The sequence below is a fragment of the Sminthopsis crassicaudata genome, chromosome 5 (genome assembly GCF_048593235.1).
Source record: "Sminthopsis crassicaudata isolate SCR6 chromosome 5, ASM4859323v1, whole genome shotgun sequence".
Lineage (NCBI taxonomy): Eukaryota > Metazoa > Chordata > Mammalia > Dasyuromorphia > Dasyuridae > Sminthopsis > Sminthopsis crassicaudata.
This window is the reverse complement of record NC_133621.1, coordinates 838,080-852,693: the sequence shown is the minus strand read 5'-3', so window position 1 is coordinate 852,693 and position 14,614 is coordinate 838,080. Positions and strand designations below refer to the sequence as shown.

At 53.9% G+C, this 14,614-nt stretch overlaps 1 protein-coding gene across 6 annotated transcripts in view; it reads right to left on the bottom strand.

Moving 5' to 3' along the window:
- PPP1R9A (protein phosphatase 1 regulatory subunit 9A) overlaps nucleotides 1–14,614 on the bottom strand; it is a 58,762-nt gene that overhangs the window by 28,953 nt on the left and 15,195 nt on the right. For all 6 annotated transcript variants that reach the window (XM_074271092.1, XM_074271094.1, XM_074271095.1 and 3 more), the window contains exons 3-4: nucleotides 1,152–1,284; nucleotides 913–1,033 (exon numbers count right to left, since the gene is read on the bottom strand). In XM_074271092.1, the coding sequence (XP_074127193.1) occupies nucleotides 913–1,033; nucleotides 1,152–1,284 (254 nt within the window). The remainder of the gene's footprint in view (nucleotides 1–912; nucleotides 1,034–1,151; nucleotides 1,285–14,614) is intronic.

The following is a 14,614-nucleotide window of genomic DNA, read 5'->3' as shown; positions in this document are numbered from 1 at the left end:
AGCTGCCCAAATCATGCACCCGGCCATGCGCCAAGCTGCCCACAGAGTCGCCACCAAGTCATGCACCAAGCTATGCACCGAACCATCTGCCGAGCTGCCTATCAAGTTACCCACCATGTCGCCCAAGTCATGCATTGAGCCACTCACTGAGTCACCCATTGAGCTACTCAACTCACCCACGAAGCTGCCCACTGAGCCGCCCAGCAAGCTGCCCAAATCATGCACCTGGCCATGCGCCAAGCTGCCCACCATGTCGCCCAAGTCATGCACTGAGCCGCTCACTGAGTCACCCATTGAGCTACTCAACTCACCCACGAAGCTGCCCAAATCATGCACCTGGCCATGCGCCAAGCTGCCCACCATGTCGCCCAAGTCATGCACTGAGCTGCCCACTGAGCCACCCATCGAGCTACTCTTCAACTCACCACCAAGCCATCCACCAAGTCACCCACTATCGAGCCACTCACCAAGCTGCCCACTAAGTTGCCCATTGAGTCACCCATCAAGCCACCCACTGAGCCGCCCACCAAACAATCCATGAGCTGCCCACCAAGTTGCCCAAGTCATCCAACAAGCTGTGCAATGAGCTGCCCACCAAGCCACACATAGTAATGAAGGTGCCATGAGGAATCAGGGAAGGGCCTGGGTCCAGAAAGGCAGGGCCAAGGCTCTAAGGCCCCGAAGGGCGAAGCCGTCCACCCGTGGATCTGACGAGGCGCTGGCCTGGCCTGCCGCAGCCAAGCTCTGGATACACATATGCACACCCCTCCCCGCTCAGAGGCAGCCCCCCGCCCCCACTGCAGGGAGTCCCCGACAGTGAGAGTGACCCGGAGAGAGGGCAGACTCTGAAAGAACCACCGGAGGCCCAGGGCAGAGTGTATGTGGGGGGGAGCAGGGGCCCCAGGCACTTACCGACCATCCAGCTGGGCCGCCCCGCCATCCGTCACCGTTTTCACGAAGATCCCCAGCTTCTCCAGCCCCGCGTCGGCGCCCACTCCCATGCCAATGATGCTGATGCCCAGGCCGTCCTCATCTGGGAAAAGAAGGAGCCGTCCCAGAGGGTGCCTGGGCCCAGCCCCGAAGCCCCCAGGAGACCCTGCCTGGCCCCCCCAAATAGGGGCCGAGGCTCCAGGGGCCAATGGCCACCTTACCTTTCTCCAGCTCCACTGGGAAGAGGTCCAGTTTTTCCACTCGCTTTTCCAGCTCGTACTCTGCCGATGCCGCCACGGGGTCCACGTCGTCATTCCTCCGGTCGTAATCTTCATTGGAGTAAGTGTGGAAAACCTGAGAGATGGGGAGGGGGGACTGGTCAGCGGAGGCCGAGGAAGGAGGCCGGCTTTTCGGGAGCCAGCAGGAAGCTACACAAAGCTCCCCGGGGGTTCTGGGGCAAAGGGAAGTCAGGGCCTCCAAGAAACACGGGATCAACTTTCTAGAGACCGTCCGCCCCAGCTCCAGGTCCGGCTGGCTGAGACGTAGCAGGGAGCACCTGGGGCATCCGGGTGGACAACGGGGGTTGGAGGGCAGGGGACTGGGCAGCCGGACAACAGTTCGGGGACGATCTGGGAATGAGGAAAGGAAGGCGGGAGAGTCCGGACAGAGGGAGAGGGAAGAGAGGGAGCTGGGGGCAGTCGGGTAGGGAGGCTGGTCATTGGGAGCCACCTGGGAGAAGTGGCGGAGGAAGATGTTAGCATATGCTAACAGAGTATTGTCCCATAGGTGATCACCCTTAAGATGTGGGGAGTCCCTGGGGACCAAGATCTGCAGAGATGAGCAGGGGGCGCCCCCCCCCAGCCGGGGAAGCCACAGGGACAGGATGGCCATGGGAGTATCGGGAAAGACCTTGGGGCATCCAGCCAGCCGGAACAAAGGCCTGGAGGTGGGAGATGGCACGCCTAGGAAAGGGCAGCTGAAGGGTCTGTGGTGGAAGGACCGGCAGGCTCGGCGGCGATCCCGTGACAGCGCTCTCCCCCGCTCTCCTCCCTAACGCCTTTCCTCAGTTTCCCTGCTGGATCTCTTTTCCAGGTCCCGCCTGCTAACAAGGGGCCCTACTGCTCCCCCACTCCCGCTTTGGCCTGGGCCCTCCCCTCTTCTGCGCAGATTTCATGGCCACCTCCACCCCATGATTCTCCCTGTCGCCCTAATCTCTCTGCCAACCTCCAATCTCGGGCATCTCGGGCTGCACATCCAGGAACGGGAGTCTCGGAGTCAGCGAGTCCCAAACAGAACTCCCTCTTCCCCCAAGCCGCCTCCTGCCCCCAGCCTGCTCTCGGGACTTCACCCCCCAGGGGACTCTGAGATGGCACCGCAAGGGGAAGGAAAGGAAAAGGGGGAACCCTGCCCGAGGGATGCCCCCTCAGATGTCCGGCAAACCCAGGGCGTCCTGGCACCGCGAGGGGGGGGGCTCTGAGCGGTGACCCCTCTTACTCCTTGAGGCTTTTCTCCAGCAGCCTTCTGGCCCTCCACCTCCCCCTGGCCTCCTCTCTGCCTCGTGCCAGTGCCTGCCCCACTCCCTTCCCCAGGCTAGTGCCCTCTTGCCCTTCCTCTGGGCCTCAGGTGCCAGCTCCCTGCATTTGCCCATCCTCAGGGGCTGGCACGAGGGGGCAGGGTGAGAATAAATGAGTTTTTCCTGAGCAAATAAGCAAAATGCCAGAAGCAGAAAAGGCAGAAGCTGGGGCAGGACGGGGGAGAGGGCTCAGGGCTAAGCGGGCCTGGAGCCCAGGAGGGACCATGGGGAAGAACGCTCAGATTTGGGCAGGAGACAAAGCTGGGAGGCCCCGAGGGCCGGCCCGCCTCAGGAACCTGAGAGGACTGGTCAGCTGGCCGCTTGCATTGGGGAAGAACCCCGAAATGACTCCGGTGGCCTGAGAGCTGGAAGCCAACCCACAGAGGGTCTGGGAGAGAATAAGGGGGCAGGCTGGGAAAGAAAGGAGCAGAGAAGCCCCCGGCCAGGAGGGCGGCTACAAACGAGGGAAGAATTGCAGGAAGAAGCATGAGGGGAGAAGGGCGCGGGACCGGCTGCGTCTGAGGGAGCCGATGGGCACAGACTGGGCTCGTCTGAAGGAGCCAGTGTGCCGACACTGGCCAAGGTGGGCTGGCTCCCTCCCCAAGCCCTCTGACTTGGAGGGGCCTGAGTTCTCTGCAGGCAGCTGGCGGGCAGAAGAGCTTCCTTTTCCCATGACTGAGCCGGACTGTCTCAGTCACACAAACCCCGTCCCTGCTGGCGTTTGGGGAGAAAGGAGGTTTGTGACGGTCACTGAGAGGAACACGAGGATCAGTGGGAGAAGAGTCAGTGCTTGGCCGTGTGTCAGGTGAAAGGGCCGGGAACGGAGCGTCCGCCCAGCGTCCCGCTTTATAAACAATGCCGCCGGCTGCCCAGCAAACCGGGGCCAGATCTCCTCAGCTCAGGGCTGAAGCCCAAATACAAAGGGCCCCAGATTTGATACCGCACAATTAGCCAAATAAGCCTGGTAACGAAGAAAATAGTCCGCCATGATACTAAAATAAAGTAAGCCAATTTTTAATTGGAGGAATGCTCAGGGACTTTCCAAGTTGGGGAAGGCGAGTCAGAAAAAGCCGCATCCCCCTCCTCCCAGTGTCTGTGAACAATCAAAGGAACACAGAAACTCCCCCTGACTGATCAATATGGGGCCAGCTTTCAGAGAAGATGCCAGTTACCTGAGATGTGAAATGGAAGCCAGCCAGGCCCTGACGGGTCTCGGAGGCTCGTAGCCAGTGGTCTCTGGGCAACAAGGAGGGGGCCCAGCTTCCCCGCCACACCAGGCCGGTTTCGAGCAACGGAACAACATTTTCTCAAAATTCCCATCGTCGGGCTTTCTCACAAGCCGCACCGGACTAGACCCTTAGTTACACAGAGCAGGACCGGAGCCGGCACAGAATCGAGGCACAAGACCGACGGCAGCCTGATTCTCCAAACATCCACAATTAACCACGGGGTGTCCTAAGCCCTGAAAAAGCCTCCTTCGATTTCTAGGAACACGCAGACCCCGCCCCCGTGGATCATTTCTCTACAGGCCAGTCTATGAGGCTTTCACAAATTCATAACCAGGAAGAGCAAACGACTTCGAGGCTCACCACCCTCAGTGGTGAGGAAGGAAATCGTGCAGGACCCATGGTGAGAAAGAAAACAAAAACAAGACCAGGAACCCAAGGCCAAAGCAATGCTTCGCTGCCAAATAACGATGTGTCGCCTCGGAGCCTAAGACTCCTCCCAATGCCCACTAACGGGGCCCAGATAACCCACAAGATCAGACGGAAAACTTCTGGACCTCCGGGAGAGACTTGATTCTCTGGGAGCTTGGCTTCTCTGCTCCCAAATCATTTGAGAAGGCTCCTGGATAATTCTGATTAAATCTGCTAGTAACAGTTTCCCTGCATTCGGTTCATCTCTGGTCCGCGTAACCAGAACATTGTCTCTTTCTTTCTCTAAGACTGTTCAAGGGCCCCTTCCTCTAGGAGGCCATCCCCTCTGGGAGATCCCCCTCCTCCAGGAGGCCCCCCTCCAGCCCCTCCACCCGTAGCCCCACACCAGCTGCTGATGCTCCATCTCCTATGTCACTCAGCATGTTTTGGGATGTAAGCTCCTGCAGGGTCTCCCAGGCTCACCACGGAGCTCTTGATCATCGATCTCTCCATGGCAGCGGGGTGGGGGACCTGCTGTTTTTCCTCCAGTTTCAGGCTTTAACAAGCACGATAACAAGCAAGGAGCCCATTTGTTTCCAGCCGGTGCTTCGGATCCTTAGAACAGGCGTTAAGTGTGAAACTTGGGCCAAAAGAAACTGCAAGGCTGGCCCAGCTCCACGTGCCCGGTGAACACCCCGGGATCGCCGGGCTTGGCTCCCTAGTGCTTTGGACACGGCACGTTCTCTTCCATCACTTTGTGCCCATTTTTAAAGCATTAGCTGAGCTGCTACTGGGCACTTGGGCCACAAATATGAATGAAAGGATCCTTACCCTACGCTACATGTGCACACACAAAACTGTACACCCACTTCCACTGCTCCTTGCTTTTTAATCAATGAGCATTTATTGAGCTCCACTGTATGCTGGGCACATAGTCCCTACCCACAAGGCAGTTTGATAGGGGGAAGCAGCAGGTGGGCAAGCATGTGCCAGTTCTGGGGACAAGGAAGAGGGGGACTCAAGGTGACCCCTTCGCATCTGGGCTGCTCTCCCATCGCATCCCTCTGGGAAAGCTCATGAGCCAATTTCCATTGGAAAACTACTTCTGGCACAGCCGCTGAGGGCTGCTGCCCAAAGCCGTCTCAACAACTGCTTTAAAAAACAAACTCCCACAGGAAATGCTGCCCGTACACCAAGATCAATGACTTCACCGCCTTTTCTTTATTTGAACAGTTAAGGCTGGAGCGACTTCATTGCCCTTTTTTCCTGACTTTTGATATCTGTCTGTCCCAAGCAGGATAAATTATTCTGGGGCTGCTGCCTGATATGTGAGGGTCGCACGGATAAATTAGGAGGAAGAAACTTAAATAATGCTTGTCCTGGATCCTTTGAAGAAATGATCACAGCCCTTTTCCTCAGCCCAGACTCGGTTTATTGATCCAGTTTTGCTACTCTGAATTACAAGTGGCCGTGAATGGCAAGGTGAGTTCTTCAGGTACCAGAACCTCCCATTCCAATCCCCGCTAAAGGGCAGCAATGAGACCCACGCTAAAACAACTAGCAACCCAAATCATGCTGCCCACCTTGCCCATCCCCCCCTCCCAGCCCCGGGCCATGGCCTGGAGACTCTGAGATCCCTTCCTCATCTACTAACCTCACACAGCAAAATGCTTCAAGAGTGGATGTGCTCCAGCAACAAGACTATGCGATGATCAATTCTGACGGATGTGATTTTCTTCACCAATGAGATGATTCAGGTTAGTTCCACTTGTTCAGTGATGAAGAGAGCATCTACACCCAGAGAGGCCTGTGGGAACTGCGTGTGGACCACAACATGGCGTTCTCCCTCTCTCTGTAGTTTGCTTGCATTATGTTTTGCTTCTTTTTCTTACGCGGCACGGCACAATAATTGTACAAATATGCATGCATACATTGGATTGAACATATATTTCTACCACATTTAATACACACTGGACTACCTGACATCTAGGGGAGGGCGTGGAGGAAGGGGAAAAATTGGAACCCAGGGCTTTGCAAGGGCTAATGCTGAAGAATTGTCCATGCATGTGTTTTGAAAATTAAAGAGCTTTAATAAAAAAAACGTTTTTAAAAGAGTAGATGTGTTCAAATGCAATGCTGTGGGGCGGGGAACCTGCACTCGGGTGGACGCCTGCTCACTGCTCCTCAAAAGGACTGACAGCTGGCCATACCCCCGAACTCTGCCCAGCCTGGCCCATACCTGGCAAGTCTCCCCTTAGCTCCCTTGAACTGGCTTCTGTTTGGAGCTGTGATTCAAGGTGTCTGACAGAGAACGTGACTAAGAAGTGGGAAGCACTGCAGGCCGTGATCGAGGTGCACAAGAGCTAAATGTGGATGAAATGGGGGTCAGCAGCCTTCACGGAAGCAGGATTAGACTAAGGAGCCAGGCTGAACAGAGCATGAAATCGACTTGTACTTCTGCCCCCTGGTGCAATGCTCGTTGGCGGACCAAAGTCTGCACCCCCGATCGAGGGGCTCGGCTCGGGGTGCAGGGGCCCGCGCTGCAGAAAGCCCTCCCCCCCACACTGCCTCCTGCACGAGGGGACGGCACGTGTTCCCTCGGCTATTCCTGAATTCTTTGCTGTGTTGCATATTCAGAACTCCAAGGAGGCATCCACCTAAAACAGCTGCAGACCGGGGACGGACTGAATTCTCCCCAAATGAAATCATCTCCGTGCCCAAGTCTCCCAGAAACAAGCAGGAAAATCCAGCCCAAGAGCCAGACGGGTTCTTTCTGTGAAGTCACACGTGTCTCCCCTTTCTTTCTAAATGAAACGTCAGGGGACAAGCAGGACGCCCACGACGGCCCCTGGAGAACAGAAGAGTCTTTGCGGACTCACTGATGCTCCATCCACCCCCTCCCAGGAGGACGCTGGCTGGATACCGTGTTTCCCCGATAATAAGACCTATCCTGAAAATAAGACACCCACATACTCTTTAATATTCCGCTAAAATAAGCCCTCCCCCGAAAATAAGCCCTATCGAACTTACTATGAAAACGGTCATCATGGTGATCCCCTGCGCTATATGCTGCGTAGCGGTACCTTCAGTAAGCAGCGCCGCCCTCCCCTCCCGGGTGAAACGCACGTCGCGCTCCGAGCTGCATCCAATCAGAGCTGCAGCAGTGAGCGCGTCATCCTCTTCTTCCCTGGTGATTTGCTTGCTGGCGCTACTGAGAGCAGCACTGCGGAGTAGAGCTGAGACAGGACCATCTAAAAACTCGGTAAGTTCAGTAAGCGATGGAGAATAAAATAAGCACTCAGGGGGCATGATGGAGGCTAAAAGGGGCATGATGGAGGCTAAAATGGGCATGATGGAGGATAAAAGGGGCATGATGGAGGCTAAAATGGGCATGATGGAGGATAAAAGGGGCATGATGGAGGATAAAATAAGCCCTCCCCTGAAAATAAGCCCTCTGGTGTTTTTTAGTCCCAAAAAAATAATAAGACAGTGTCTTATTATCGGGGAAACACGGTAGTTTTTTCATGCGGCAGAATTGCAAAGCTCACGGACAGAAATGAGAAAGTTCGGGTTTCATTCAGCATGAGACCTCGTCAGGACTCCCATCCACCTCTAAACAAGCTTCCTATGAGGGGCTGCCGAACCAGACAGTCTGAACATCTGCCATACGCTTATCGATGAGATTTCACACAGGAAAATACCCTGGCTTCACTGGATGTGAGCAAGGCCATTCTCCAAGGAGGGAGAGCCAGGCTAGCCAGCTGTGCCGGGATTATCGCCAACCCCTGAGGATTCCTCCTTGAAGCCAGAACACTGATAGAGACCAGAAAAATCAGCCTCCCTTGCTCTGTGCTTCTGCCTAGACTTTTTAGGATTTTTTAGGCTAATGGCATTGTGACAAGTGCCAGGCTAGATCTTGCAGGAGATATGAAGAAACTGAATCGCAATTCTGGGAAAGGACACAGATTTTGTGCTCAAAGAGACCATGGAGGCCGGTGGATGAAGAGGAGGTGGAAAGCCGTGTGGCTCCCTCCGAGGCAACTTTTGAATCCAGGAGGTACCAAGGGCTGCCGGCTGCTAAGGCAAGAACTGGGTTTTTCAGGTGACTTCTGCCTTGATGAAGCTGTTAGCATAAAAAAAAAAAATCAACTTCCTATTTCTTGCTAGCATGGAGAGAAATGAATTGAATGGGAGTGTGTGCACAAGGGCAGCTGGTTTCTCTCCAGAGGTGTCTCCTCCTGACCACCTGCTTGCTCTGAGCCAAACCAGGGAGCAGCACTCAGCTCTGGGGAAGCCTCTCGGGGGCTGCCTTCAAAGAGCAGCCAAGAAGTCAGGATCCCTTTGGGCTGGTTCAAAAGCTCGTGGAAAACTGTACCAAGAGAACGTGACTGTAAATGACAGCCCAACAAACCAGACTTTGGTTCTTGGGAGAAGTCCACAAGAGAAGTGCGCATTCGAGAGATGGCCAGTGAGTACGAAGGAAGTTGCCAGTCCTCCGGACACAAGACCACACCAGCCCAAAATAGAGCTCGTTATCCTTTCCCACAAATCTTTCCTCTTTCCGAACTCCATAATGTGAGGACACAACCATCCTCCCAGTCTCTCAGCTTAGGAGTCACTCCAGCCTCCTCCCTCTCTCACCCCTCAGCTCCAGGCCAGTGCCAATGCTTGTAGATTTCCCCTCTGCTGGAAATCTCCTCAACTTCCCCTCTGCGGCATCTCTTGTAGATTTCCCCTCTGCAACATCTCTTGTAAATTTCCCCTCTGCAACATCTCTCATTGATTTCACCCCCACATCTCTCTTCAATTTCATCTCCTCAACATTTCATTGATTTCACCTCTGCAACATCTCTCCTTGATTTCACTTCTCGTGACCCCTGAGAACAACTCCCATCCTGGTTTGTGTGTGCATACATCTGTACACACATTGCATATAATACACACGTATGTACACACACATACAGAGGGAATTCTCCCTCCTCATCTCCACTTCTGGCTTCCCTCGACCCAGCTAAAGTCACGCCTCCTGAAGAAGCGGGTCTCACTCCATCTGATGCCAAAGCCTTCCCTGAGATTCCCTTCAGTCTGTCTACAAGTTGGTCATACACCACTGTTTGCATGCTCTCTCCCCCAGAAGTCTTCCCCCCTTTTGTTATATCCTTCACACTCAGCCAGTGCCTCTCATACAGCAGGTGCTTAATAAATGCTTGTGGTTGACTTGACTCGCTTGGGCCGAAGACTACTCTCTCTAGACAGAACCGTGAGGGGGAACAAGTGCCAACAAGTCCCTGAGCATCTCCGAAGCTCCTGCCATGTGTCAGGTGCTGAGAGTGTCACTGGTGTCCTCGATAACCCTCAAACACCAAAAGGGACCCCAGGAACAAAGAATGTGAACGCAGTTCCCCAAGATTAGAACCAGAGAGCGGCAGCCCTGCGCCAGTCCCCCGGCGACCCGCCTGCCTCCCCAGGCAGCCAGCCGTTTAAAAAACCGGCAAGTTCCATCTCCTGTTGCTTTTTCCTCTTGATTCTGTCTCAGGTCAACCTCCACTCTTTGGGGAGACAGTGACCTCCTCCCCCAACTAAACAACCCCTTAAGCCCAATACTCATCGTCGATCTCATCTCTCTTGTGGAGGCGCCACATGGTGGCCGGAAGCCCTGGGCCTGGAGCCGGGAAGAGCCGAATTCCACTCCGGTCTTGGACCCCCGTGTGATCCTAAGTCACCCGGCCTCTGTTTTGCTGCTGTGATCTCAACTATAAGATAGGATTACTAACAGCACCTGGGCTTGTGGAGAGGACGGAACCAGGTGTGCACAAGGCACTTTACCTTGAGCCGGGCAGATTATAAGACTTACTAAATGCCCGTTTCTCTCCTCTGCTCCTCTCTCAGGGGACCAGGCTTCAAAGTGTCACAACACTGGGACACTGCCCAGGGGAGGGGGGAGGGGGTTCAAGAGGTTTGAGGACAATTTTCAGAACAAGGAATGCACATGGTAGAAAGCCCAGCTGCAGAAGGAAGTGGCTCCCCCTCCCCTCCCTCCGAGGACCAGCCCAGCCCAAGGACCTACCTCACCCTTCACAATAAGCTCCAATTCATAAGAGCCTCGTGACTGGGGCTGATGTCACTGGTGTGGGCAACAAGTCAGGAGGCCAGGAAGCAGGCTGGAGAGCTGGTAACCATGTGGGCCGGCCCACTGGGGACACCACGAAACAGGAGCCAGTGCAATTAACCCTCTCCCCACCAAACTGCGGGGAAAAGCGGGGCCCCCACAGGGACCCCAGCACGGGATCCAGCAGCTGCCCTCAAAAGCCCCAGACTTCCAGAGTTCACTGGCAGGAGTCACGAGAGCCAGGGCAGCTTGCACACACTCACCGCGGCTCTCAGAAAGCAGCCGAGTCCCCAGAGATGGGCTCTCTGGTCCCGAGGGGCTCGCAGGCCCACATCCAGGACACGGAGCGCACCCGCACCTGGGAGCCGTGGGGAGCCTCTGGCCCACAATGGAGGCACAGCTCTGGGACTAAAAATGCACACAGAGGGACTGACCAGCAGACAAACTGCCTCTCTCCAAGGCAGGGAAAGGAAGGGAACCAGCACTTAGTAGGCACCTGCTGTGTGCCAGGTCCTATGCTAAGCACTTTTTACAAATATGATCTCACTGGATCCTCACAACTACCCTGGGAGGGACAAGCTACCAGAACTCCCATTTAACAGAAAGGGGTTAAATGGCTCACCCAAGGCCACGTCTTATTTGACCTCTGGTCTTCCTTACCTTCAGACCCTCTGAGACCTTGAGCTGCCTCCTGACACCTCTGGACCCCCTAGCACTCCCGACCACCCTCTTCTCCTGGATCCTCCCTGGGTTTTCAGGTTCCCCTCAGCTGGATCATCATCCAGGTGGGAGCAGCCTCCAAGACTCTGCTGTGGGCCCTCTCAATCAAGCGAGCAAACACTAAGTGCATACTATGTGCCACACTGAGCCTTCTCCAAGCCTGCCACTTCCCTGGAGACACGAAGCTCCTGTTTTCCTCCTAGCTCTATTCAGGCATCCTGCAGCCTCCCTGGTCCCCAAGGATTGTGCCCGATGCTATGACAGAAAGAGAGCATCCAGGCTGGACCCCACGAGGAGTTGAAAGTGCTCAGCAGGGAGTCATGGAGAGCGCGAGCCAGGGGCAGGGCACGTGGGGGCAGGGCAAGCCGGGGCCAGAGTGGGGGGGCAGGGTAAGCTGAGGGCAGCGTGTTCCCGCTGTTGTCTCCTGTCTGGCCCCTGGCCCCTGGCCCAGTCCTTCTACTAGCTGTCACAACGAGCACCCCTCCATCAGGGGACAGCCCTTGGTTCCCAAAGGGTGAGAGGAAGCCCCAGGACTGCAGAGCAAAAGAAACAAAAGTCAGGGGGCAGCAAGGTGGTGCAGTGGGCAGAGCACCAGCTCCGAAGCAGGAGGCCCTGGGTTAAAATCTGGCCTCAGACACTCCTGCCACACCTGCTGGCCTGAGGCCACTTTTCTGCATATCCTCTGAGGGAGGGGAGCCTGGGGCGCCACCCCCTCCCCTCCTTCTGCCAAGGCTCCTGCCTCCGAGGGCGGCACCCCTGGTTATTGGGCACAGGCCGGGCAGCAGCCAGGGCCATCCACACTGCCCCTGCGTCTTGTGTTTGTGCCCCTGCGTCCTTATGGGGTCTCCGGTTTTTTGGAGTCTCTGACAAGGCTCTTGACCATTACGGCAACAAAGACCCTTCAAAAAGGGAAGAAATAGATATGGATCCACACTTAACACCATATACCAAGATAAGATCAAAATGGGTCCATGATTTAGGCATAAAGAGGGAGATAATAAATAGATTAGAGGAACAGAGGATAATCTACCTCTCAGACTTGTGGAGGAGGAAGGAATTTATGACCAGAGGAGAACTAGAGATCATTATTGATCACAAAATAGAAGATTTTGATTACATCAAACTAAAAAGTTTCTGTACAAACAATACTAATGCAAACAAGATTAGAAGAGAAGTAACAAATTGGGAAAATATTTTTAAAAACAAAGGTTCTGACAAAGGTCTCATTTCCAAAATATATAGAGAACTGACCCTAATTTATAAGAAACCGAACCATTCTCCAATTGATAAATGGTCAAAGGATATGAACAGACAATTCTCAGAGGAAGAAATTGAAACTATATCCACTCACATGAAAGAGTGTTCCAAATCACTACTGATCAGAGAAATGCAAATTAAGACCACTCTGAGATACCACTACACACCTGTCAGATTGGCTAAGATGACAGGAACAAATAATGATGAATGTTGGAGGGGATGTGGGGAAATTGGGACACTAATACATTGCTGGTGGAGTTGTGAAAGAATCCGGCCATTCTGGAGAGCAATCTGGAATTATGCCCAAAAAGTTATCAAACTGTGCATACCCTTTGACCCAGCAGCGCTACTACTGGGATTATATCCCAAAGAAATACTAAAGAGCAGAAAGAGACATATATGTGCCAAAATGTTTGTGGCAGCTCTTTTTGTTGTAGCTAGAAACTGGAAAATGAACGGATGCCCATCCATTGGAGAATGGTTGGGTAAATTGTGGTATATGAAGGTTATGGAATATTATTGCTCGGTAAGAAATGACCAGCAGGAGGAATACAGAGAGGCCTGGAGAGACTTAAATCAACTGATGCTGAGTGAAATGAGCAGAACCAGAAGATCACTATACACTTCAACAACAATGCTGTATGAGGATGTATTCTGATGGAAGTGGAAATCTTCAACATAAAGAAGATCCAACTCACTTCCAGTTGATCAATGATGGACAGAGGTAGCTACACCCAGAGAAGAAACACTGGGAGGGGAATGAAAATTGTTAGCACTAATATCTGTCTGCCCAGGTTGCATGTACCTTCGGATTCTAATGTTTATTGTGCAACAAGAAAATGATATTCACACACATGTATTGTACCTAGACTATATTGTAACACATGTAAAATGTATGGGATTGCCTGTCATCGGGGGGAGGGAATAGAGGGAGGGGGGGCAATTTGGAAAAATGAATACAAGGGATAATATTATAAAATATATATATATATAATAAAAAAAAATTTAAAAAAAAAAAAAAAAAAAGGGAAGAAATGAGGAAAGGCCATTTTTTCAAGTTCCCAGACAGTGGAGGGAAGCTGGCAAGCAGAGCCGTTTGGGAAGTTAGAGGAGGATGTATTCTGCGCTTTTTAAAAAGTGAGCCGTGTAACAGAGAGAGCTCTTCTGTTCCCAGGTACGTGGAGACAGGCGTGCTCTCTCTCTTTTTGGCGGTCATTAAATTTAGAGCAAAATACTTATTTTAAGGGCACCAGGAAGAGAAGTCCAGGACTAGGAAGGAAGCCTTGGTCCAGCATTCACTCCTCAGTGGGGGTTCCTGGAGCTTCTGTGGGCCATGGGGGGGGCACCACATCACCATCAAGGCGACACCAGCACCTCCCTAAAACATCGCAGCACCCCGGAGTTTGCTCCCCTTCTGAGTGTGCGGGCTGGAGGCCAGGGGCGGCTCTCCCAAAGTGCTCCTGGGCAGGCCAGCCACCTGGGCCTCCACCAGCCTGCCTAACCGCAGAGGTTCGCCTTGGGATGGCCGCCTCCCGCCACCGGGTCCCCAGTCGGCAGCCCCCAAAGCCCACCTCCCCAGGAAGGACATCACCAGGCTACAGGAATAAACAAATGGCAGAAACCCCTAGGCGGGGCCTTCCACAGCCAGTCCCCATGTCAAGTCTCAGCACAAGCAACAAGGTGGCAGACCAGCACTTTCCCCAAGCAGCAGCAGCTCCCAAGCGCCCCAGAACAGAAAGGACGGCACCAGAGGGACTCCAGGGACTGGAGCCCCGGGGCTCACTGAGCAGCCTCCTTCCAGCCCCAGCTCTCAGACCATCCTCGGGCTCAGACCCTGATCCTCCGACCTTTCATGAACCCCCCCCCCAACCAGTCCCCTCTCATCCTTCCCAGTTCCAGGAAGACACCTGGAGCCCCCCAGGGCTGCCAAGCTCTGAACAGAGCAGAAAACTGGGCAATAAGGCGGGGCAGAACACGTCCCATGTGGTGGGTTAGAGGGGGCTCAATAGGCCTAGAGAAAGAGCACAGCCTCCAAATGGAGCAGCCACAAAGTCACTGAGGGCAGAGATCTGGGTTGCTGAACCACAAATTGCCCAGCATGGGAAGAGGCTGAAATGCCTTGAGACCAGCCCCCAGGGGAGCCGCCATCAGTGGAGAGAGAGTCACAACGGGAGAGGGGGCTCAGGACACCTTTGTAAAAGTCTGAAATGACCAGAGGTCTCAGGAAGAAGACAACTCAAAGATTCAGAAAATAAAGCCGATAAGGCAACGGGTAAACATGAACACGGAAGGAATATGGCATTCAGATCCCATGAAACAGAGGAAAAGGTCCAGCGCCTGATGAATGGGGGAAGCACACTGCAGAACATATGGCCTGCGCAACAAACA